At 39.0% G+C, this 24,823-nt stretch overlaps 1 protein-coding gene across 7 annotated transcripts; it reads right to left on the bottom strand.

Annotated features, from left to right (window-relative positions):
- Positions 1-1,908: 1,908 nt before the first annotated feature.
- On the bottom strand, positions 1,909-24,815 carry LOC111251200 (uncharacterized). 7 transcript variants are annotated; one of them, XM_086991766.1, is made up of 6 exons: positions 24,272-24,815; positions 23,824-23,910; positions 16,248-16,280; positions 15,390-15,489; positions 14,723-14,880; positions 1,909-11,673 (listed from the first exon to the last, which is right to left on the bottom strand). In XM_086991766.1, the coding sequence occupies exons 3-5, from the start codon at positions 16,249-16,251 to the stop codon at positions 14,748-14,750; spliced, it is 237 nt and encodes a 78-aa protein (XP_086847892.1). In that variant the 5' UTR covers positions 16,252-16,280; positions 23,824-23,910; positions 24,272-24,815; the 3' UTR covers positions 1,909-11,673; positions 14,723-14,747. The 7 variants fall into 7 exon arrangements, with proteins under 7 accessions (XP_086847892.1, XP_086847893.1, XP_086847890.1 ...); XM_086991767.1 differs by having other exon boundaries at positions 1,910-14,441; XM_086991764.1 differs by lacking the exon at positions 1,909-11,673 and having other exon boundaries at positions 14,472-14,880; positions 16,194-16,280; positions 24,272-24,763.
- Positions 24,816-24,823: the final 8 nt, after the last annotated feature.

The raw sequence follows: 24,823 nt of genomic DNA, 5'->3' as shown, positions 1-24,823 counted from the left end.
CACTGTAGTAGCAGTATGCATAATGAAGTGTCTGTCCAAAATGCCTGCTTATTTCGTCTATGAACGAAAGGTTTACTTTCGCAACGGTTGCACGCCTTACGTACCACCTTTTGGCACGTTGCTTATCTGACGTTGCCTATTCATATTTACGCATAGCTTAGCGGTGCTCGACCTCGATTGCCGCAGCGATCGAAGCTAAACGAAAAAGAAGACTAACTACAGCCATCAAACTGGATGTATACGTCTGTAGAATGTGAAACGTATACTAACCTTCTATCTACCCCGAATTGTTTGTGCAAAGAGCAAACGTAACGATCATACTATATGTAATATAAAATCGATTTTGTTAATAGTAACACCGCTGATCCGGGTATGTAGATAGCAGATCTGCGATCGTCTAACGAAGATCGTTCCGGTGCTAGGGGAGAAGATCGTCAAAAACACGCTCGGAAAAACGGCACCACAGGAAGACCTTAGTATTGAACACAATCTTTATTTTGACCCGTTGCAAGTAGCTATACAATGTTACTATTTATGGATGTAGTTGAGACATGATGTTTCCTCTATTTTGAATGAAACTAGCTGTTGCGGAATAACGTGTTTAAACCTAGCTAAAAGTGCGTGAAGATGGCATGCATTTGGAGACGGTGTTGAGCATGGATTAAAAAAAATCTACAGCTCTAGCAAATCACGACGAACGCTGCCCCATAGCGGTCTGTTCGAGTAACGCCTCAGTTACACACATCTGTTAAAGAGCTATAATGAGTAGGGTACGATACGGTGGTTCTGGAGTTGCGAGCACAAATAATTCATATCATCGCGTATAATTATTTTACGTTGCAGAAAAAATGCGATTATAAACATCTGCCGACTTTTTTCTGCCCATAAAAAGATAGTCCTGCTTTTCAACAGGGACCATCAAAACAATCTACAGACAAGTGAAGTGGATACAGGCGCCATTAAAACGCTTTTTTTAATGACCCCATCCTTCGATGCGTCTGGTTCAAGGTCGAAGTTCTATCACATTATGAAAAAAGAGTTAAAATCTTCCACATGATGGAACCGTTAATTTACGGTCGTATAATTAGAGAAACTTTGTGTATATACATGTCGTGAGCGTCACAGCGTTCCAACAACGCATGCTATGTTAGAACGAAGCGAAACTTTACTGAACGCCTAGTGTAAAGTTATGTTAAAAGTAAGCAAAAAATCGTTCGAGTTTCAACTCGGCTACGCGAATCTTCTACATTTTGTGCTGCATGTGCCAGTTGACAAATGATTTCTATAAACTGCAGATAGCAACGATTAATAGTAATTTTCCTAACTGATAAACAATTGGTGTTTTCGTCTCGCGAAGTATCTATACAACGTCCTTTCTCTATCGATCAGTAATGCGTTCACATTGAATGGCCGCTCGAACCAGCAGGCCTAAGGCTGACATCTAACGATATTATCTGAGCCGACAGAGCAAACCGTCACCGCAACAGAAGCCATATATTCAAACCTGCTTTTTATTCTAAACAATATCAGCCGGAATGGCTAAGTAAGTTGAATTGAAAAAGTCGTACTTACTGTGAACTTAATCAACTGAAGCAAAACTGACAAAAAACCCTTCGAAAATTGCACGTCTTAATGACGTGCGTCGTATATGGGTAACATCCCGCCGTATCTCAACTGCATTATAATGTAATGGAAGTAAAAGGGACCTTTACTGAATAGGCTTCAGGTATCTAAAAGTTATAAAGTTGTTAGCGGAAATTACCGAAACGTAAATTTTGAAAAATGATCGTCAAGTATAAACACTCAACGTTCGGCCCATGACTACAAAGTCAATACGTGTTTATTCAAAACCATAAAGATATCAAGGACACAGGCGGTTCGCAGATGGTAACCCTAAATCGCGCAAGCGGTTACTTTCCTCCTGGCACTGCAGAGGGGTCATTTTTATTAATAGAAATTGATCGTAGCTAAAATGTTTCTGTTACAGTTTCACTAACATATGTTAATAGCGTGCTATACAAAACATAGTTTATATATAATAAAGTGACTGTTGCCAAACTCTGTTCGCGTTGAGGGTCCTGATAACAAAGGCGAATGTAAAGAGTAATCAATCGTAGCAAAGGATTTGAGCTGTCAACAACCCGTTGCAGGACGCTGGAACTTCTAGTCTACTTACGTAAATTTACGTTTTATTTGTGGGCACAGCAAGTTCATGTATAGGAAACATGCCGTCTTCGCTTGACGTACCGTCTGTCCTAAGTCATGATGCTTAAGAACCTGCTGTGTGATGAATGTACCTATAGATGATGAATAAAACCTCGTTTACCCACAAAACATAGCAACCCGGTTATATGTAGGGCTATGTTCAGTGTGATTTTATATGTTTTTCATTTATATATATATATATTATATGACCATATAATTCTAATAATGCAAAAGCAAGCTAAACAATTCTGCTTCCATTAGGAAACTCCTCGTATATATTAAACTTTAGCTTTCGGCAAGATGGTCTATCATATATCGTGAATGGACGATAAATCAACGAGTGTTTTTTTATATTTTTTTTTTTCGTCCGTCGCTGCCATTGCTAATAACTTCGGACAATGGATGATCAATGATTTTCTAGTTACTTGACGTATTTGTGAAGTGATTTATTTGACTCTAACCTCAACGCCTATTAAAGCTGCCATACTTTTACGGCGTCTCACATAATAGCAAACCCTATTGATTGGTAAATAAAAAGCACTTGGTGCTTGAAGACTTATTTAGATTAATAGATGCAAATAAAGCTTTACATTTATTGAATCCGAGCACCGAACTCGTCAAGTCTGTTTTTTTATCTACGGGCTTTTTAAAGAAAGTGACCCCGTCTTCTTTTTCTAAGCATTCTAACTAAAAGGTTGACTTAAAGACACTTGCTTAGACACATTTATCGCACGACTGTTTATCCACCATTCGTACAAACTTTATGTACAAGTAAAATTCACTGATCTACAGAAAGTCTTTCCTACATTAAATATGCAACACGCTTTTAATATAATTACATTAACATACTGACTGAGACGTTAGCACACCCATAATTATTATTATTACATCTATAAATGCATCACGGTTCTAAGTATCTTTTAGTACAGGTCTCCTCAGCTTCCGTGGTAGGCGATCCTCGTGAGCAGATGCTTCAAGCTGTGAGCGTCTCATTTTTGAGTTTGTTAGAGGTTCATTGATAAAACATATGGAACGAATAATATAAAGTCCATGTACGATCTGAACTAAAGCTTCTACGTGACCCTGTATAGTAAATATATATATAATAGAGATCTTTTTCTGCGGCTAAAAGCGTCCTGTAATTCCGCTTCACGGTATCCTCAGACGTCTAGCAAGAAAGGAGGTCGTCGAGCCTAAGTGTGCGTGACGCACTGAGAGCGCGCTATATTATTGCCTAAGTTGAAACGCGGCTCGTTAACGAGTTACGGCCTAGCGTTTTGACAATTTGACGACTAATACAAAGGGACAGCCTGACCACGTAAGTAACTCTAGGAAGAAAAGCCTCTCCGCCGATACCAGCGCTTAGTGGATGCTGAGATGCAATTACCCCATTGCATCGACTATTTTTCTTTGACACAAAGTCAAGACGTCTGGTAGCGTCTGTGACGCTGAAATATCTCGAGTATTTTCGTAGCTCTACGATCCTTGCATGATAATTTCTGGACGATAATTACGCAGCGCACATATGCCATATGAAAAATAATTGGAACAAATGCTTCCCTGCTCGGTAAACAGTTTCAGGTAACTACGTTTCCCGAAATGGAAGCGTTCCAAACTTTCAGTTCAACTTTCCCTCAGCAATTATGAACACGAAAAATGCACCCCGAATACGCAGTCGCTTTTTTTGCCTATCAAAATCCTCAAAGATCACTACTTCTAGGTGACTGAATAACAAATATAAAGGGAACTGATCGTAACACTTATGTAAAAAGCCAACATAAAGTGAGTCAAAACTGAGAGGGTCACAACATTCAGGGTTTATACCACTCAAACCTCAGCTTTTGTATGAGGGTTATTGTTTCAGCTTGCGGTTCATGTCAGGTCCTTTGATGAATTCATTTATTCAAACCCAAACGACCTATATCCGTTTGTGGATTCAACTAAAACTTTCAGTCAATTCTAAACTTTGTATTGCCGCATTGCTGAACTTATCGGCCATCGGGGTTGACGCACGCTACTTGTGCAGGCGATGTAAAGTCCAAGTAGTATGGCATCCTCTTCCTTTTCAAGCATTCCTTTCTACTAGTTGTAACAAGTCTGCAATATGTAGACCTGATGCATTCGTTTTTCGGACTCTGTCAACATTTGCCTTCTCTTTTCCTACATCTACTATATAAATATTGACTTGGCCCAATTTGATACGACGGGGGTACCGAGCCTTTCAGCTGGTGACTGTGATAGTGATGACGCCCGTTGACTAGAAGTAGACAGCATGTGGGCGAGATGGCTTGGTGGTGGATGGGATGGTGGAAGGCATTGCCGGATCGTGACACCTGCTTCGTTCTGACACATTTTCATCGTATGATGTTGGTGAGTCTGTATATGTGGGTGTGCTTATAACTGAACGAACCAGATAACCAACTTGGCGTATGCGTTTATGCCTGCCTTCGATGATATGCCTAACGAAATTAGATAGTATTTTATGAGTATCGTTTGATGGTACAAGCTATACCCGACCAGATCCCAGAATAGGCAGGTTACAAGTAAATTTCGTTAATTTCTCCATTCGTATATAGCCTTAAATTTCGGAAGAATAAACATTGTATTGATTAAACTTCTCCTGAACTCAAACACACGCCCTTTTGTGGGCAATTTGTTCAACTAGAAATTAAAATCTAGATATGGGTGGACTTAGTCCGGCATGTGTATATAACTATATGTAGCTTAAGCTAGTTGTGGGCCTATTTCGGTCGAGTTACTTTAGGCTCACTGTCTCCAATGCTGTGTGGAACATTCTGAATATACTTTTCCAAAGAACGTATCTGATTACTTTTCTTTGTCGGAGACATGTATTTCGTTGTACCGAAAGGCTGCAGTCCATTTGGCATTAGTTTCGAGATAGCGTACCTTAGAGAAACTAGAAAGTAAACCATAGGTCTAAACCTTCACATACGACTGACCGTACTTTCATGTCTCTCTTAGACATAATTTTGTGCGCACAAACAATGACGATGGCGCCACAACGGAGCAAAAAGCCTTACCAAACTCGCAACTTGAAGATTTCGCTTGATTAGGACGTGTTTAGAAAAAAAATCTCTAGTTATTGTAATATTTTTTAGCTTTTACAAACTGTACGGTATATACGTGTCGTTGCCGTCACTTAGGGCACCCTAACATTATCACGCGCACAATGTTTATCTTCAGAAGAGCTGTTTGCCGTACTATGTGTGAGCACTCGCTATCTACTATAGGTACGTGCGACACCCTAATATCGCGAAAAAGCATAACTCGACAAAAGGCAAATATGCTCAAATCTATAGGGCATTGGTAAGTTAGGCAGCTACGACCTAAGATTGCAACAACGACTGAATAACGTCACTTAAACTAATAAAACCCAGTGCATTTCTTCCTCTTTCTATATATTTTGAATTTGGACACAGGTACGTCATACAAGATCGACAACGTAATCATCAATAGAAACCAGTACGCGTCTCTGTTTTTTGAAACAGTAAAACATAATGATTATTATTGACAAGGAAAGCTGCCTATATTTAATTTTATAGTAATTTAGGCGAGCATTAGCTGGTGTGGTGCTAGAGGGCGTTCAGAAAGCAAGTCAATCTTAAGAAAAATAGGTAACAACGCGTATTCGCTTCGTAGCGTTTCCTTAGTGGCACCAAAGGACAAAGCGAAAACAATCCAGGAAAGACGCTCGTCGAAGACATTATAACTTGCTCAATATCTCGAGTGGTCTGTGTTCTGAGTCACTTCTGTTTCCCTGTCAGCATTTGGCATCGACACTGATTTCATTATCATATGTAAGTTATGGTGCATAAGACTACCACATAATTTTTGCCTAATCTCAGTCCTTTTCACTGTCTCTTCTCCTAATCGCTTCCATGCTTAAAGGGTTTTTGGTGCCCGTGTATTGAAACAAGCTACTCTATTTAATTGTAGAGAAACAATCTACTTAGAGGAATGATTTGACGTGTGCGTAATTCTATAAACTAGGTATATACCAACCGATTTTGATATTTACCTATAATAACCATAATAGCATATGATATGCTTGCGTATGACAAGAAATTTGGCCAGTAGGCGATTGAACGATAATAACGTATTTTTGGTAACTAATCATTATTATTGTTGTTATTATTACAAAAGCTATTATTACAAAAAAAAAAAAAAAAAAAAGCCTCACCCGGCCTGCCAAGGTAGTAGTCCCAAGCCAGCTACACACGATATTTTGTGTCTGTCAGACGAACTTTTCTCGTTTTGCTTAAAATTGAGAAGCTAACCATGAAAACGTAATTAGGGGTAACTGGTTCAATACGATAGTTGGCAATTTGTTTAAATAAGGTTCGTTCTTCGTTCCCTAAGGGCTTTTGCCAATACTGCATTGATTGAATTATCCATTTAATCTAGCCTCGCGTATACCAGATAGTAAAACTCCCGGAGCAATATCCATCATAACCTATTTCATGCAGGTTGGGATTTGCATAATCTGTAACAAAATAGAAGAGTGCTCAATTCTATCCGTATTGCAGATTTATAGATTTTTCACATTAAGCCGTCCATAAGTAGATCAGACCCCATCTTTAGAGTGCGTACAATTCTGACCAGGTTCTTTATATAATCCTATGTCTATAAATTGATCCAGAATACAAACGAGTCTGATATGGAGATGACATGCACGCGTTTATTAAATTTAGCTAAAAATGAAACACGGCACATGATGCTCTACTTGTATATAGAAAAAATTAAATCGGTACTTTACAAATTATGTGTAGTCTTATGTAAGTCGTAGCATCAATTATAATGATTACACGTTTAATTTGAGATAGGCCAAAAGAGAGATCTCAGTTTTGCCACATACGAACAGTACTTCGACACACGATCTATGCCTTTAAATAAGGGTAACTTCGTTCGACCGCGTTTTAGTTGTTTCGAGCATAGGACAAAGCTGCATCTGTTTCGCTTCGCTTGGATGGCATCCTGCAAAAAATGGCAGCAGTCTAATGCAAAAGCAGGCAAACGATACGCTCGTGCATTCATATTAACGACCAAACACACTTGAAGCAAGGACTTTCGGTTAGTTCGAAATACGAGAAACGTTACTACCACTCTGAAGGCCACCATGCCAGAAATACTAGGCCTCATGATATCTTGTTAATTTTATAGGTACCTTACAAGTGTTCAGCGACGAGACTAATGTTTACGAGACTTAAAACGAATATTTTCTATGCTTCGTCAGTAAACTGTTATGTGTATGATTGATGTTATTGGAAAAAAAAGTTAAATAAAGAGGGATATTTTAAAGAAGAACAGAGTATTCTTCTTTTTTACTAAGAATGTTGACCTTTTAGCGCAAAAGGTGTTTAGCGATGACTTGAACAATCTTTAAGTGTACCGCTAATTAGATTTAAAAAATCAGAAAAGCCGAAGGGCACAGAACCGGGTACCTAAACGTAAGCTAGTTCTGTCAAAACTTTCAGCCTAGCCAAAGAAGTAATGGGGAAAAGTTGAGCTGCTTTAGAGGAATTCGTCCATCTTTAAATAAGACCTGTCCTTTTATAGAAATGCAATTCTGCAACTGCCTTAACTGCAATGCAACTGTCTTAACTATACTATATTTTTTTTAAGTCACAATTACTTGGCCAACGTGTCATTATATTTTGATTGACCAGAAAATACCTACACTACGGTGAGGACAAAAGACCCATTCTTAGTTCGAACATCGACCTAATTCGCTTCCACGTTCGAGTCATATTGGGGACATACAATATGATGTTTTGGCTCTACATACCGGGTGAACTAGATGTATTATTAATATAACAGCTAGTCATTGAATACTACATTGATTCAGTGCACAGACGTTGCCGGTAGACACAAATCCCGGTGGATTCCCCGAACGAATCCATTCGCGTCGGTGCGCACGGAAATGTCATGTAGTTGGGACACTTTTTTCCGTCTTTTCTTATAACTGGGTTCCGGGAAGAAGCTTATCGGATACCGATTTGTCTGGTCGAGAAGGATGTGAACTTCTAGGAAATGCGACGCGCAACTACCAAACAAACGCAGCCGACGGTTGGCGATTACATAAGGAATATCAAAACACTCGGTGTCCACCAAGTTATACGATAACACCCTGGAGAAAAATACATCTTTCTTTACAGGCTATCAGAGGCAACATGCAATGAAAACAGCGGACGAATTAGTGGAAAGGAACGCATCGCCTTATTTTGACTCTATTCTTGCAGTTTAATTGAAGCGCCAATTTGAAGGAGCGATAAGTCGGCGATTCCCTTGTATGGAACTTGCTACCCATTTGTGTGAGTCAGTCATGTAAAGTCTTTTTCCACAACCGCGGTACATTTGGCCTTTGGGCCTACAAGGAGCGCGGTCTATTTCATTATATCACCAAACGGTAAAGCTTTTCCTTTTTATTTAAAGCTAGAGCAATATTCAATTTTATCCCACCCGAAGGCCACTGTAACTTAACTTCGGCAAAGTCCCGTCGTCCGCCGATGCATTGTTCTCACGGTCGCTGCCAAGAGATATTAGTTGTTTGCATGTTCAGACAAAAAGAAAAACACGATTCAAGATTAATTCTCATCTCATAAGAAGGACTGCAACTCCTTTACCAGTGTGAATGGTAACAATGTTAACCCACCATAGTTTCAATAAAAACAACAACCCATTAATTCTATGAAGTATTAATTATTTCGGTTTGTAAGTCTTACAGCAGGACTCGAACAGGTTTCTGACTTTGCGCTCGAAAGATTCGTATAAGAGTGATTGTTTCGATGTCAGCCTAACAAACTGCGATGATTTGAGGTTGACTTTTACCAAGTGACTTTTTCCCCGAAATGTATAAAATTTATACAGCGTTTGCCTCATAGTTTTTGCCACATTTGATCAAGATGGACGTTTGTATGTTGCAGCCACCTCCATAATTTAATATTTGAAACGTTTGACTGATTTAGGCGTTCGTTGATAATAAACGTGTCCATATCCTACAAATACGTATTAAATCAGTGGGTTTAGTATTCACTTTAGTTAAAATAATTAACGAAAAAATTACGGCTTAGGTTAATTAATTCAAGCTGTACAAACGCCAGACATGCTACAGTGTTGGCATCTGGGCGGCTTATTTGAAGTAATCGAGAGCGGGCAATCCATCATTCATTAAGATACTAATAGCGCTTCGTCTGATCATATGCCTAGAATGATCAGTAAGCCTCTCCTGCGTTGCCCACCTATTACCGTGACTGTTTCACATAAAAAAAAAAACCTGTTTTATACCGTACTAATTTTACTCTGGCTAACTGCTAAATCGTATTCTCAAAGTCTGCTTATTTTACTATTTGTACTACTAAGTACGGCTTTTCAGTTTACTTAGTTACTGGTAGTAGGTGTACATTTTTTATGCGTACTCATTTTTTTTTACAGATTACGAATGTGTGACATACATTTCACAATATATATTATTAATCAAGAAAGAAAAAAAAACGATGAAATTTTTTAGGAAGCAAGAGTACAAACGCACAACTACTCGGGTGGGAACTATACTAGGAGTGAAGCTTTATGAATCGTTCAGAACATCAGATATATATAGGAATGTATTTTCCATACGAACGTGACGCCGTATGATTCTGGCTATCTATCCGCTGTTTTAGCAAACTTCAATTGCCCGTCACGAAAAACGTGGATACTGTTAGTAGATTGTAATTCACTACGTATCAAATCGTAGGTTAAGTATTTTTCAAAAAATCGATGCATACACTTTCAGGATACGAACGGTGAGTTAGCACAAAACAGTTAGGGGGTGCTTATCCTATTATATAGGTTTTCAGAGTTTATTTTTTGAAGTTGTACTCTAGACGCTATTTACTTGATCGTATATTAGCTAAAATAAACGAGCAAATCATTCGAGACCATTTTCATTATATCGACAATGGTGTTAATTGCGGCTAGTTATGACAGAACGTGGCATTGTGTAAATAGTCATATTAAATTTACTTAATCTGATTACGGTGCAACAAGTATTCTCAGCAATTCAGGTTGCTACATGTTCAACAATACTAATCTTATAGTTGCATAGTTGATGAGGCCATCGGCTTCAGGGAAGACACAATTATCAGTCGGATCATCTAGCATCGTAAAACGTGCGGCTGAAGGAAATAAACATGCTCGAAATTTTTAGCAGCTAAAATAAGCCATCAGAGATAGATGTATAAATATCTACATATATATGTATAAATATCTATGTATGGGGGGGGGGGTATATATATGCATATATATACATATGCATATATATGCCCCCTATATATATGCATATGTATATATCTAAATAAGGGGGAATCGCCTAGGTTTAGCTTGAAATAAAATTGGGGTAAGCTTAGGAATAGGAGGTTTAATCACTCGATAACAGGCCGCTGTGTCGACAGAAGCGATGTTAGACAACGTTTTAACTGCAAGTACATCTTTCATCCTGCTACATACATCTATTGCTATCTGCTACATTAGACTACTGTTAGAGAAGTTATAGGTAGCATATATTTTGAGGTAAACGAATTATCAACCAAACAGCTGAAGCAAGCTTCGAGCTCTCCACCGAAGTGCTCGACTGAGGTAAGGAGAGTACTAGAGCTAATTAACAGAGGCCATAGAAATTGAATTTATCTATAGCTACTACTGGAAAAGAAATCAACGCTGAAGCTAAGTCGACTGTTTCAGTAACTAACGCCTATTAAGGACGCACGATGATTTGCTATCATACTTTATACAAGTGCAAAAAGCATGGCTTTCCAAGAGAGATTTCTGATATTGATCAAACTTAGCTACATTGGTCGCCCTTTTTATATGTCATACTTTTCTTGCCTAACTAGAAAAATCGATTGAATGAGTCTAGAAGCTTCGAGAGATATCGGGCACATAATCGCCGGAACGCCTTTTATATCTAGTTCATTTGGAAAAAAGAAAATCAACATCAAAGACAGTTATGTAGATTCCTGTAGAGCGGTTAGTTGGGTCTACGGTGCTGCTGAAGTGTGTGCGTGTCTTCTATAATAATATGCTCGTAATAGTAGCAAATAAATCGCCGTCAATAAAGAAGTTGCCGATGGAAAAAATCACAGCAGTTGAGAATAGTTTGTACTGTTCCGAAGTTTGAACATCTGGGTTAGATCGCGTTTTAAACGGGCGCTTTATGACCGCAAAGAATTCTTACCTTAAACAGATCTCTTCGAATAATGTCCAGTATCGCCGAGTCCCTAATAGAGCTAAGGAAAAAGAGAGCAACTGTTGAATCACTGCCCGTAGAAATCTTCGAGAGGTCCAGCTCGAAGCGTTCGCGGTGGAGCTCCGGCAGTACTAATGCTACTAGGCCGATACTCGTACCTGGCGTATGTAGGACATGCGCGCAAGAGTTTCGTTCGACTTAGACAGCGTTGGTACGAAACATCCCTGTGCCCGTAAAATGTTGTGTAAAACAAAGGTCACTTTTATGCGAATATGTATTGAAAAACATAACTAAGCGATTACAGCCTGTAAGTGCCTACGCTAGGCCGTTCGAGCGTGTATCTGTTATTAGGAACACGTCGATATAATCCTACTACCAGACTACATATCTCATTCCAGCAGTTCCAGAATATTTAATGCTTTTAATCGGCCACTCAAACGCTGAAACCCTGTCGTGACCCTATTGCTCAAATAGTATCACATACGTTTATTAAGAAATCTAATAACTTAGACCTAAGTACCTCAGTCATGCATATGTATATTAATAAACAAAGTTTAATGGAAATGTAATGTTTGACAGGCGCACCATTCATACGATCGGCTTGCATAGCACAAACAGCGGCTGTTTTTGTTGTTGTGTCAAATTAGAGATCGCCTCTCAATACGGTACGCAGTACAGAATTGACACGGATATTTTTCGTGAACTTCCCATCTGCCAGTTAAGTTCGGAAGCAAAGCTTCCATCGACCATTTCAATGGGCACAGTTCGATCCAGGTCAAGGTTCAAAAGCGTTACTCGAAGCACTATATAGTCGGTGTTCATTAAATAGATTTGGATGAGTGAACTTTTAAGCCCAATTGTGCAGTGTTACATTTTTAAACGTCTTTTGCTTTTATTTATCTATTAATTAGGACATTAGCAAACATCTACAGAACTTTGGCATACATAAAATCTGCACAGCGTACTTCAGCGTCCGTAGGCCTGATAACTGGCTGCAAGCGAGTTTAGCATTCACACTTCGTGTTATTATCTCGCACTACATACGGACGACGCGTTCTATCCTACCATCTGATACGACTGTTACAAGCGCTATGCGAAGCAATGAGCTTAACTTGTTTGTTAACTTAACGTTTTCTGATGATTTTGCATGTTTCGGTACGTAACGTAACGAAATGAAAAGAAAAAAAAAAAAAGAAAACAGATGTTACCGATGAAAAGAAACGACTGATTAGCAGACCAATCAAATACGAATTGTCGAAGTGCTCTATATTTCTCGGATGCAGCCGCCAGCGTTGCTAGACTGCTGAGAGGACACTTCCGCGTTAAGTTGATATTAAAAATCGAAGAAAGTGTGCCACCAAGGGAAAAGGGGGAAGAACTGTGTGATTATTTACAAATTCGAACAGATTAAACTACCATAGACTCGCTGTGTCGACAATGACGCTTCGCCGACAATTTAAAGAGGCTCAGTTTAGGGCAGTATATGCTCCAAAAAACCTCGATTAAACTCTCAGATGGCACGAGCTTGTTTTCATAAGGCAAATCACGTTAAGACCGTTGAGAAGTGGGAAAAGTTCACTCTTCAGCTGAACTTCATTTGAAAATTCTCGGAAAAAGTGTGCCTTCAAACATATTGGCGGACGATTTTCCGAGAAGTGCGTCGTACTGAAAACAAAACACTTATCGAAAGTTGTGATTTGATTTCTGATTTTTGATAACGGCACTGGGATGATGATGGATTTCACACAGGGAATACTAGAGTGGCTGGGCTATGCTGAGGTTATCGAAGGCGAGATGCTGCCTCAGGTGCGAGAATGGTCGTTTGAGGGTGACTACGTCTGCATTCACGATGGGGTGTCTTGCCACAGAACTCAACGTATCCCTAGTTTACTCGTTGCTAATGACGTTTAAATGCTGCCACGGCCTGTTAGTTCGGCAAAATTTAATCCCATAGAGGACTTTTGGAAAATCGTAAAAGCACGCGGCTTTGGAAAAGACAAGAAATAACAGATGTTCCAGATCTCCGTCAAAAAATGGCGTCAATTTCCAGCTAAGATTGAAAAACTCTATCAGAAATATACGTCTAAAGGTGGCGTCTGTTGTTAATGCAAGAGGCGAGGGCCACAAGATACCGATACGCACAACGATATCGTTTGTCATTCGTGTAAAAAGGTGTGCCGATCTTTTTAAACATACAGGGCACCATTCTAAAACAGAATAGTGCCGCGTTCATATACCAAAATCGTTTGAAAATATCCGGTTTTGTGCTCCGTAACCAGTCTTGAGAATTCGCTTCATTTAAGCTTATTAGATTAAGTACTAAGTGTGTGCTGATCATTTTTCAAGTGAAATTATGTATACGGTATTGATTCGATGATAGCTGATAGCTACATAAGTGTAACTAGTGCTAAAAAACATCTCTCACGACTTAAACGTTCGATGATCGACAAAGCTTCAGCCATTGCTAGAGGACAATCTGTTGAAACCCACCAGAAAATCACTAAGCGGTAATGTGATTCAACGATTCTCTGAACGCTAAAGAAACACCACGCAGTGTAACAAAGTGGCTTATCCGTAAGTTAGACAGAAATGGTATTGCGCCGCAAAGGTTTTTCTGTTAGGTCGATTTGAAAATGATCTTTTGTATGTACGTTCTACCTTACTACGAAGTTTTACCCCGAACATAATTTACGGTAGAAAGTTCTAGTGTATTTGATAAAACATGCAACAGCTCTAAATTTTTGTAAAATAGTTACACAATGAGACAAATGCCAACTAGCTAAATAGAACAGTCTGATCGAGGTAAGAGCCTTTAAAAAACGATTCAAAGTGATCTTTTTCGCACGACGACAACGACGACGACGACGACACTGTTCTTCGTATGATCTGAAGACAGCGTCAAACCGTCTTCTAGTTAACGTCGAAATTTCCGCAACATGATCCATTAGACTCGCTTCGTATGGACAAATACCTATTTAGATCGATGTAATATCTGCTCGACGAAAAAAAAAAGTTAAAAATGGATGTTACAATGCATTTTTACGGAAATAGCCAATTTAATTCAAACACAAACAAACTCACGAGTCGTACCCGAGCAATCGCAGGTCATAACGGAAACTATCCTCATGCTCATTCATTCATATTAAGCTAATTTCATGTTAAGCTCAAATAAATCGTCCTTCTTTAAGGGAACATTGTATTGCTCGAATACAAAACATTGCATAGTTTTGCTTACTCTAGGCAGACGCACCTTCTCGTTTTCAGGGTACTCACCTTATTTTGCCATTGGTTTATTTGTCTACCCGTTTGTCACGTTGAAACTTTGAATAGTACATGTGTAGGCAAAGAAACCGGTATTGGCATGATAATTCCGCACAAGGACCAGATCCTGTCGAGATATCTCTTTGGAAAGCAAGTATGTACACATGTCACTGTTTAGATAGAAAAAAAAAAAAACAACATATTTTATCACATATCCCGTTGAGTAGATTGACGTTCATCAACCGAGCTTACAATATGTCTATCTTCTGTCGTTTGTTAGCGTTAAATACTACAATCCGAATGTTACGCCAACCTCTGTAAAATCCAATGTTCGGGTAAGCTATTCCACCTACGAAATGTTGGAAACCTATTTCAGAAAGTCATCTGTTTAGTGGACATCTGGAATTATTTCTTCGTTTACTATGGCCAACGGGTGGGGAAAGTACATAAACTACAGTGTAGGATCTAAGACTGTTGTCGTATAGGCTTTGCGTCGATAAATTAGGCACTGGTCCTATATAAATCTGAGGAAAATTTAGGATGCACTATGTTACACGCAATTCATTATTTTGATGGCTAGACCAATTATTTGAAGCTTCATGTCTTTTAGCTCCTTTCGTTTACTTAAGAGACGTACTTCGCTACAGATAAAAGAAGGAAAAAGGCGCATTTATCGTACCTTATATTGTATCTGAACACGGAGAATCGTTGTCCTGTTGCCGTTAAATATGTTTCGTCTATCGCACTCATATCGAAATGTACGTAAAGGGAACTCGTGTCTAGAATGACAAAAGCACTTAAAATAGATGCGTTCCTACAATTGCAGAGTATAAATTGTTTCCTCTAGATAAAATTATAACTGCAATTTGATGCTAAAAATATCAGTATGTTTTCATAAGTCAATCCGTCTCCTTCATAGGTATAAATAATGTCTCCTGTTTCAGAACAACTGTACAGACGGTTCTTTTCATAGAAACTAATACTTTTTTTCAGATGTAATGAAGAATTAAAGCTGCTATAAGACCCGCAAATGAAGTAGTTGTTTCCAGCCTTTTAGTGACGAATGGCTTTAGCTACTGGTAGCAATGATTACAGCAGTTCTAGGAAAGCGACATAAGACAACAACAGCAACAGGGAAGGTCCATTGTTTTGGCTTATGGATGTTTGGGGTAATGATTACGAGCCAGTACATATTTAGCATCAAGTAAATGGTGTGTAATATCAGGTGCACACATTGTACAATGGCCAGAATGCCTTGGAAGGTGATCTAGTTAATACTCAGCAACGGCCCGTTTTATGCATATTATCCACGCCTGTTTACAGAAAAATGCAATCTAATTTAATAGATTTCTTGGTATTTTGCTACGATGTTTGAGTTCACCATCTTCGGGACGTTGTTTTTGGGCCAGGCTTCAAATAGACTTCGTCTTAGGTTAGCAAGGCTAAATAGAAAGTAGCACTACGATGGACCACTGTTAATTACCTGCGACTACCTTCAATACGAGTGGCAGTAGAGATTTTCGTTGGGTTTACCTACCCATAGCCCCAGCATCTCTACGTCTGGCCGATTCTGGAATGGCAGTATCATAAAGGGTAAACAAGACTAACATTCTGCTAAATAACACTTTAGCTCCACTAAGTACCATTATATTCGATATAAATTTGGAATTTCGAAAAGAGGAGGATTTGACGTGTTGGCCTTTTCGAAAGATGAATGTCTACGCAAGAGGATATATATATAGACACTAACATGTTTACCTATGCATATATGCCACAATTTTAACATAAGTTTGTTTAGCTTGTTTTAATGTCGTTGATTAGGTTTATTGCAATAAGAAGGACCAGTTGTACGGGTGTGTGCTGCAAGCTGTAAATCGTAGAAACAATAGGGTAAAAACCTTATTTTTTTGACCGTGTTATGTGCATCATCTCCAATATTTACACGAACGTGTAGTTATATTACATCCCCGACATTTTCACGTGATTCACTAATGTAATTGATAGCACACTGATAGGACAGCGGTACTAAAGTATCCCGGAATAGCTTATAATGCATGACCCCCCCCCCCCCCTGCTATCATTGATTGTTCTGCATTTGAGCTCGCAAGCTGTAGACATACCTCGAGAGATTAAAAAACAATTGCTTTCCCATTCCGTCAACGCGTGTAGATGGCTCTACATCGAGAAGGATGTCTAAGGCGTACGGAAACTTGCATGATGTATGAATGTTGTCCTAACCTGAATGTTGTGAGCTATTGCAGTGTCCTTATTGATACTTGCACGGTATTTGTAAGTAAGTAAGTAAAGTAAAATTAAGCTTTTTCGTAAGCAAAAGTAATTTTAGATTGATAACAAGTAGCTGGTACCGCAGGTAAAATCAAATTGTACTGAAGGAACCACCAGCCAAAATGATAGTACACCGAATCTAGATAGGTGTAACCAGATTATAAGAAAGTGGATCGACCGTAACTTTCTATTATATTATTATATTCTAACGAGACACATTTGATATCGTCGTCAGTAGGTTGAAAAGTATTCGAGGCTTCAGTATTCAGTGCTGTGATGCCACAATAATTTATCGACAATCGAACAGTTAATATGTTATCAGAGGGGTGCACATTGACCCTCTGGGAATCCCTGTAGACGACGTTTCTTATATTTGCGCTGTTCCTTTAGCCAACTGGTCAGCAAACACGGTAGTTGACAGATACGGCAACACCATAGAACGCAGCCAAACATGGAGAGTGTTCGTGGTGAAAAATGGCTTGATCTGCCTTTGTGTTTCGAGCTTCAGGTCAGGTAGCGCTGTTAAACATTTCATCAAACGGCTGGATTCCAGCACAAAATGAAGTATGTCTAGGCTTGGGTCCGCACGTACATCACAACGTGTCTCTAAAATTAGAAGGAAATAGGTTACCCACACAAAATTATCCAGGCGAGGGGGGGGGATTGGCTTGTCCTACGTCCTTCAATGAAGCACACCTTATCCAGAAACTCGAACAGATTATTTTTAGTAGAAATATAGCATGTTGCGTTCGACGACTTGTTGTTCTTTCCGTGCAAAGTTTTGAAACATCATTCAGATCAATTTTCCATCGATGCAGCTTAGATCTGTATGCAGCTTAAGCTTAGAATTGCACGATGTCGTTAGCTTGTAAAGGACAATATAGATTCTTTCATAACGTCTGCCTACTCATCGTCTAAACTGTGTTTATGTATATGATCTATAAACACATGGCATAAAAATAACTGCATTAAAGGCGAAACACGAATGTTGGTAGCAGTAGGGCTCACCCCTGTTGAGTCGACACCAAAGCCATGAAAGTTCAAACAAATAATGTTTTAACGAAACCACGCATCTCATTCCAATATCTTCAACAATCGATCCTGAGTAAATCTCCATAGACTTTTTTTTGGCATGCATAAAAGCCGATTGAACCTGGCAGCTAATTTGAATTTGGGTACAACACGAAAGACCTACTATCCAACCCAGTACGTCCCCTATTGTTAAGTCATAGTGCTTGACGTATAAAACCACGTTGCACGTGCTGCGTGTACCACTTAACTGCACGTAAAACAACACCCACAGTCCAATTTCAAACTAACAAAGGTTGGGTCTATCGACGAGCTTCCATGTTTCGAAATCGCACGCCAAAACAAGACCGCCATTTAGTAAGCTATCCTTGAGGACCCCCAAAGCCAAACGGCCGATACGCTGTATATCATTGGCGGCATAGAGATGACTAGCACATACGATAAAAACTGTGGTGTTTCCTCGTTGCATTAGGGATCAGCGTCGTCGGGGTTGTGTGCTATACCAACTATAAAGGACGTCGTATATAAAGGGCGCGAATTATTACTAACACAGTCCTACTAACATCAAACGTAAACATAATATTTTTATTATTATTGATCGTTCGAACTAAATAGCTCGTCACTTTCATATTTTGATCAATGTATCATTGCAAGCTTTAAAATCAAGCGTTGAAATTTACCATTAAGTCTCGCTTTGGCTTTCGTTTGCGTAAGTGTTTCTCGTCAGAGGCACAGTAACTAAAATCATTGAGTGGTGTGCTATTACTGAATAACAATAGCCTCTAAGAAAAACGTCATTCAATATCTTAGTTCTCTAGGAATGTTTGGAATTATACGCATCATCTAGTTATTCTATTTTGGAAAGTTGAAAATTAAATGAGTATTTACGGTTATTTAGGATACAAATCTTGAACAGACAACTCCCATAGATACGTCATTGACGTTCTTGAAAAAGTCACGGAAGCTGCAAAAATGGGATCAGGTCACGTGTAATTAAGTTAACCGAGACAATACTTTAGTTGCCAGTTATTTATCGATACATATTACAACCGTACATTGCACGATCGATTTTACTAGATGGAGTCAGAAGGTAAACATAGCACAAAATATAAACAATTGATCTTTACAAGGTTTCTCAAAACTGAGACTGATTTTATTCATACTTAAGATATGCTCCCTTGAAATGCAAGTTCTTCAATTGAGCTGTTTTAAATTACCAAAGTTCCACTTTTTAGTTCTATCGTTATTCCACAAATCTAGATCGGTCATGCAATCAAAGGGAAGGCAAAAATCAGATAGCCAAAACACAGTTCCTCCAATGGGTGTCGTAGCTGCATTTTCGTTCGTGATATTTAGCTCATCTCGAAGAGATATTAAATCTGATTCCAGAAAACCATATCGTATTCAGACAAAAAAAAATCATTATACACATTTTGTATGTTTTGGAATTGGCTATGAACAGTATAAACCAAATAGCGGAATGTTTAACATGAAAATCTGTCTGAAAAATCTGAAGAACATTCCTAACTATGCCTATAGTCGTCTGCAGTACAAAGCTCAGAAGCATCGGCTTAAAGACCCAAACGCTACTATCAGGTTCGTTTTCTCTTCGCCGGAGTGAATCTCACTTCAGTTTACAGTTGCTTTTTCTAAATGCTTTCATTATCTTTACGTACAGCTCCCTTTAGACGTTATACTATTTTCTGCGTTAATATAGAACAAAACCAACAGAACAAAGGTTATACCTTGTTAAATGTACGCAATATCTGTACCCATGTACGCACAAACTACTATTTTTTTTTTAATACAGAAGCGACGAGAAAAAGAGCTTGTACAAAAAGCTAAAGTAAGGGCGAACGTTTATGTTGCCGGTTTGCGATGCCGCGCCACTCGTACTCGCTATCACTGGCATTCTAAGTAGTTGCAATCAAAGCTTGCTCATGTATACCGCTTATTATTATAGCCTTCTTTGTTTGTAGCCTGTTTTAAGGCACAAGTTGCCTAAACAAGAGTTGCTAGTTGTCCTGGGAATGGCTGTGTGCAGCGGCATGTACAAGCACTACTACTTCTTCAGTACTTCAATTTTGCATACGATAGCGACTTGAGTCTTAGATTCACAAATGAATAGGACGCGTCCGAACAAAGCCACTTTCCGCGAATATCCACGAACTTATTTGATGTTTGTTGTCAGTAAAGTCGCACCGGGTGGAAAGCAAGATCAGGGTCTCATTGACTGCGATTTCTGATGTTTCGATCCGTGTAGTAATTGTTACGCTCTTAATGCTCACGATGGGTTCTCCTTGTACGATTCTTCCGAAGACAATCCTGCGCCACGTTATGGCAGTGATACTGCATGCAGAATATGGCTCAGACTTCCGCACGATATTCCACAGATTCACTGCGAGCGACAAGAGAGCGTCTTAAATCGGGACTGTCAGGTCTGTTCTTATATTCGTTCGTCCCAAAGATCTTATGCTTCCATAACGCGAAACCTTCTTTATTTTCCTAAATTCATGGAATAAAATACTAGGCTGGCACAGTTTATTTAAATGCAAGACAAGAGTCATTTCATATAGAAATACATTACTGTTTTCACTTAGTCCGAGTTGATATATAGTGCACAAAAATAAGCATCATTCATCATCGAAATATATCTCCCGAGTCTGTATAGCTGTATAAGGATTAGTCGTCTTGTCGAAAAAACAGTTTTCAATAAAAAAAAAAACCTGTGCAACAGCTTTCATATAGACTTGCGATGCAAGAACGGTGAAGAGGAATGTTTCTATATGGGACATGGAGGGCGGAACAGCTAGGGGCAAGAGTGAACAGGTTGTCTGGAAGCTTTTTCAGTTCATGTAGACTATATATAGACTAGAAATGGTTCCTCTATACTCCTGTTGGATTGAGATGTTGTGCAGGCATGTTAGGGCTGCCGAAGCATTAGGGCACCGACTGGTCAAGGTGTAGAACACATAGCACACCGTCGTATGTGTATTAAGTACCAGTAATAGTGGCGGCCAAGGTGCACATAGTGTGCCAATCTTAACGCCAGAGACGCGCAAAAGGCTTACTCCTTCAATCCTGCCGTCAAAAGGCTGCGGGCAATTTCTGTAGCTCAACCATGACACACGAACACCCACGATAGGCTATGAAAAAATTAGTGTTAAAAAACGTTTAGAGACCAGTGATTCCATCTAGTTTTAATAGAGACGACTACGAACACACTCTCGTACTTTCATCTGCCGTCAGATCTCGCCACATACCTCTTGCTCCAGGACCATCCTGTCTGCTAGTGCAGAAACAAGTTCCAGTATAGTTTGTGGTAATAATTCGAATCAAGATAGCTCTCCGTTATAACTAGATTTTTATAACAGAAGACCCAATTTTATTAGCTTGCAGGCCATACAAGGTGAACTCGGCTGTAGCCAAACGCGCCACGTACTTATTCCGGAACATGGCTTATGGCATGCTGCCGAATAATATGAGCTCAGAAATTTTTTTAGAAAAAGAGTATTTTTAACATTAAATGTATCAAAAACCTTTTATACTAGAGTAATCCGTTTAGTTGGAACGTATTTCCTTGATTCTTATATACATGCAGTGTAGCTCATGTTTAAAACTGACCGTCTTGTAAGCAAACATTGTTACTCTCCCCGCTGGTAACGTATTGAAAATTGAGGTTTACTACATCACCAAAAATGCTACCCCCACGAGAATGTGCTTACTATTTATAAAAGTAGTCCGAGTTGAAACACTTCGGTACGCTAATGAAAACACTGAGACGAAGCTCGTTGGTCGTGGAACCTCTTTCCCCGTCGAAGCATATGTCCAATAACGTGCTTTTTTAGTCAAAAATCGATGACATGGGTGCTCTTAAAGTTAACTTACACAATATTTTGTTGACATCTACGAGCCTGCCACTCTAGATTCTGTATTTGCTTTATAATAAAGCAGTACGCCATAATTTAAGATTCAGGATCTTCTATGCTTTTTGGCTGCTTGTTATTTTGATCGCTAGCCATGTTCTTAGTTGCTCATGTCAGATCCGATAATTTAAGTTGAAGGCATTCTAACTATAGATAGATGGACAGTTGGTTAGTACCTGTTTTCTCTGCCTGAAGACAATGTACCGCGAAGATTCTTAACACATATGATCTTGCTTAACTGTTTATAAAAACCAGGGCCAATCGATATCCGATGATGATATATTTGAGGTATCCAACACTGCTTTGACAACATCACTCATAGACAAGACATGAATGATATTGTCAACAATATTAATTAATTTCGTTTTGACAAATAATTGCATTTACCGATAATACCCACGCACAAAAATATATCGACAAAGCTGAAGATCTATCTAACAACAACCTATTCAGAGTCGGTCAGCTCAAAAAGCGAATCATCTGCTTCGTAATTCAGGGTCCTCAATGCGAACTTTTAAATTTCCAATGTAAACGGTCACAAAGAAGGCTCGGTGACTGTGAAAGCTTTTGGCGTTTTTTTCAACTGTGCACTCGGTAGAGTGCTCGACACTTGAAAGTTATCTTAAGATGGTTATAGAGTTGCCAAACGTGCATTGGTTGCAAAGCATGGTTTCAATTAAAAAGTAGTGAATTGTACCATTACCATGATACGCAAAGACGCTATCATACTTACGCACATGTTAAGATCGTAATATTACAAACAAACGAATGAAACGAACCACAAGAAGCGAATATTTAGTAATAATAAACGTTTTTCAGTTATTTTACCAATTATCTTTCCGTTGACGTACTATGCATATAGACATGCATAGATATGCATGTATATAAGTATGTTAAAAATAGAATAATCCCTCGATTAGATCGATGTGGGTACTTGGCAATCAAACGGTTTTTTTTTTCATTTGTATTCATCTGTCGACTGACATGGCGAATGGATCAGTCAGTAACGACACCTGACGTTTAGAAATGTCATCCCGGGTACGTTAAGGAACTATTATTATTATTATCGGATTATGCTAGTGTTGACAAGGCTTCCTGCACTGCAACGAATCGAGAGATCGAGAAATCGTTCCTTCGAACATAAGTGTTAAAGCTAATTCACTTTTTCGAGCTTTTACTTAAAGGTACTAGTACCACGTAAGGGATCCCTGCAGGTCTCTGCAGTAATTGAATGACTGCTATGGCATATCAGCGCGTTTAGTTGCGACTCTCGATTTGGTGAAGTCTATATCGAAAAGAACGAGTAATAAAATGAGAACTCAGTAGTTAGAATTTGAGACGAATCATTGCAAACGTCGCTGTTCCTTTTTGTTTTAGTTTATTGGCAAGTTCGATAAGTTACTGTGATCATTAAACGTAAATCGGTCTTCTGGACCTTTATGCCTTGTACCATCTTTCCCACCACAACGCTTGTATCATTTCCCTTTCGAGTCTATAAATTTTTGGAAGTAAATTGGATCGTCGTTCTGATGCAGAAACAGGTGCACGGATTGGCCTTTTACCAAGTTGTTCTCGCAAATAAGCTGTCTGAAATCACCCATGATGATTGACGTTCGACACCCCGTAAAGCGAGCAGACCCTTCACCTTCCTCCTATGAAATGACGATCCAATTATTATTATATAGCGTAGAAAACGTGCTGTTGGAATAGAACGTGGGGTATATGGATAATAGTTGTTGTATGCAATGCATTGAAACCAACCTGCATCTTAGCTAACATCCTAATGTAACCCGGATGTAACAATTAAACTTCGCATGCAGAAATGTGCGTGTAAAATAACTAATTATAGTAAAAAGCAAGACAGATCATTACCGTAAAGGGTCGCGACGTCTTTGCTCTTGGTAGAAGATGAGATTCATGCGCGAAGTTGAAGCTCCTGGCTTTGAGTTCGTTTATCCCCTTTAGCAGAAAAATGTCAACGTGAGTTTAAAATATCTAGAGGAAGCTCCTGGCTTTGAGTTCATTTATCCCCTTTAGCAGAAAAATGTCAACGTGAGTTTAAAATATCTAGAGAAAAAAGGATGTAATTAGTGGCTGAGTGCTTTCAATTTAGGACTGCTTGGCGATATTGTACCTGCCCTCAATAAAGGTTGGTCGTCCCAATCGTATCAAAAGGCCATATACAGGTTGGCCACTAAAATTAACAGCATCACAACATCTGACTATGAAACGGAAAATATTGATCGAACTCGTTAGTTGCATGTGAAACAGCTGTCCGAAAATAATTACAAACAACTCAGTTAATAAAATAGATGCTTACTTGCGCGATGGAGGTTAGCGTCTGCAGATCCTCTAGCTCTCTCTGTTCAGAGCCTGGGCTTCCCTTGCTGCTTGTCTCTGCGGGCATGTTTCTCTGAAAAAAAAAAACATTTAGCCTTTCAGATTTAATGCCACTGAACCGGTCCTTCCAAAGGGCTCAAAACTTGTTACTGAACTGTTAGAAAAATACGACTACGAAATTTTGATCGAAGCGCAAAAACGATCGATTTAGCAGCCTTTTTGTTGTCGAACGTGTTGAGCCTACCTTTGTCGCCTACCTAAAGTCGCTGTTTTTGGGTTCACCAACAATATAATTAGTATTAAATACACTTTCTACTTTAGGCTTATTTTGTAAATATCTTGTACAAATCGCGAAATTCTAATTGACCATTTACGCTCACAAAAAAGGAGCAGCATCTAATCTACACCGATGGCTTTATTCGGGAGTACTATAGCGACTAGTATGTTTATAATGCTGACCCCAACTTCTGTTTAAGCGGACCCCATCAATTTATAATTAGTGACACAGATAAATACTGGATGTGTACAATTA

The sequence above is a fragment of the Varroa destructor genome, unplaced genomic scaffold, assembly GCF_002443255.2.
Source record: "Varroa destructor unplaced genomic scaffold, Vdes_3.0 BEIS01000005.1, whole genome shotgun sequence".
NCBI lineage: Eukaryota > Metazoa > Arthropoda > Arachnida > Mesostigmata > Varroidae > Varroa > Varroa destructor.
Note: the sequence above shows the minus strand (reverse complement) of the source record. Positions and strands in the feature narration are given on the sequence as shown.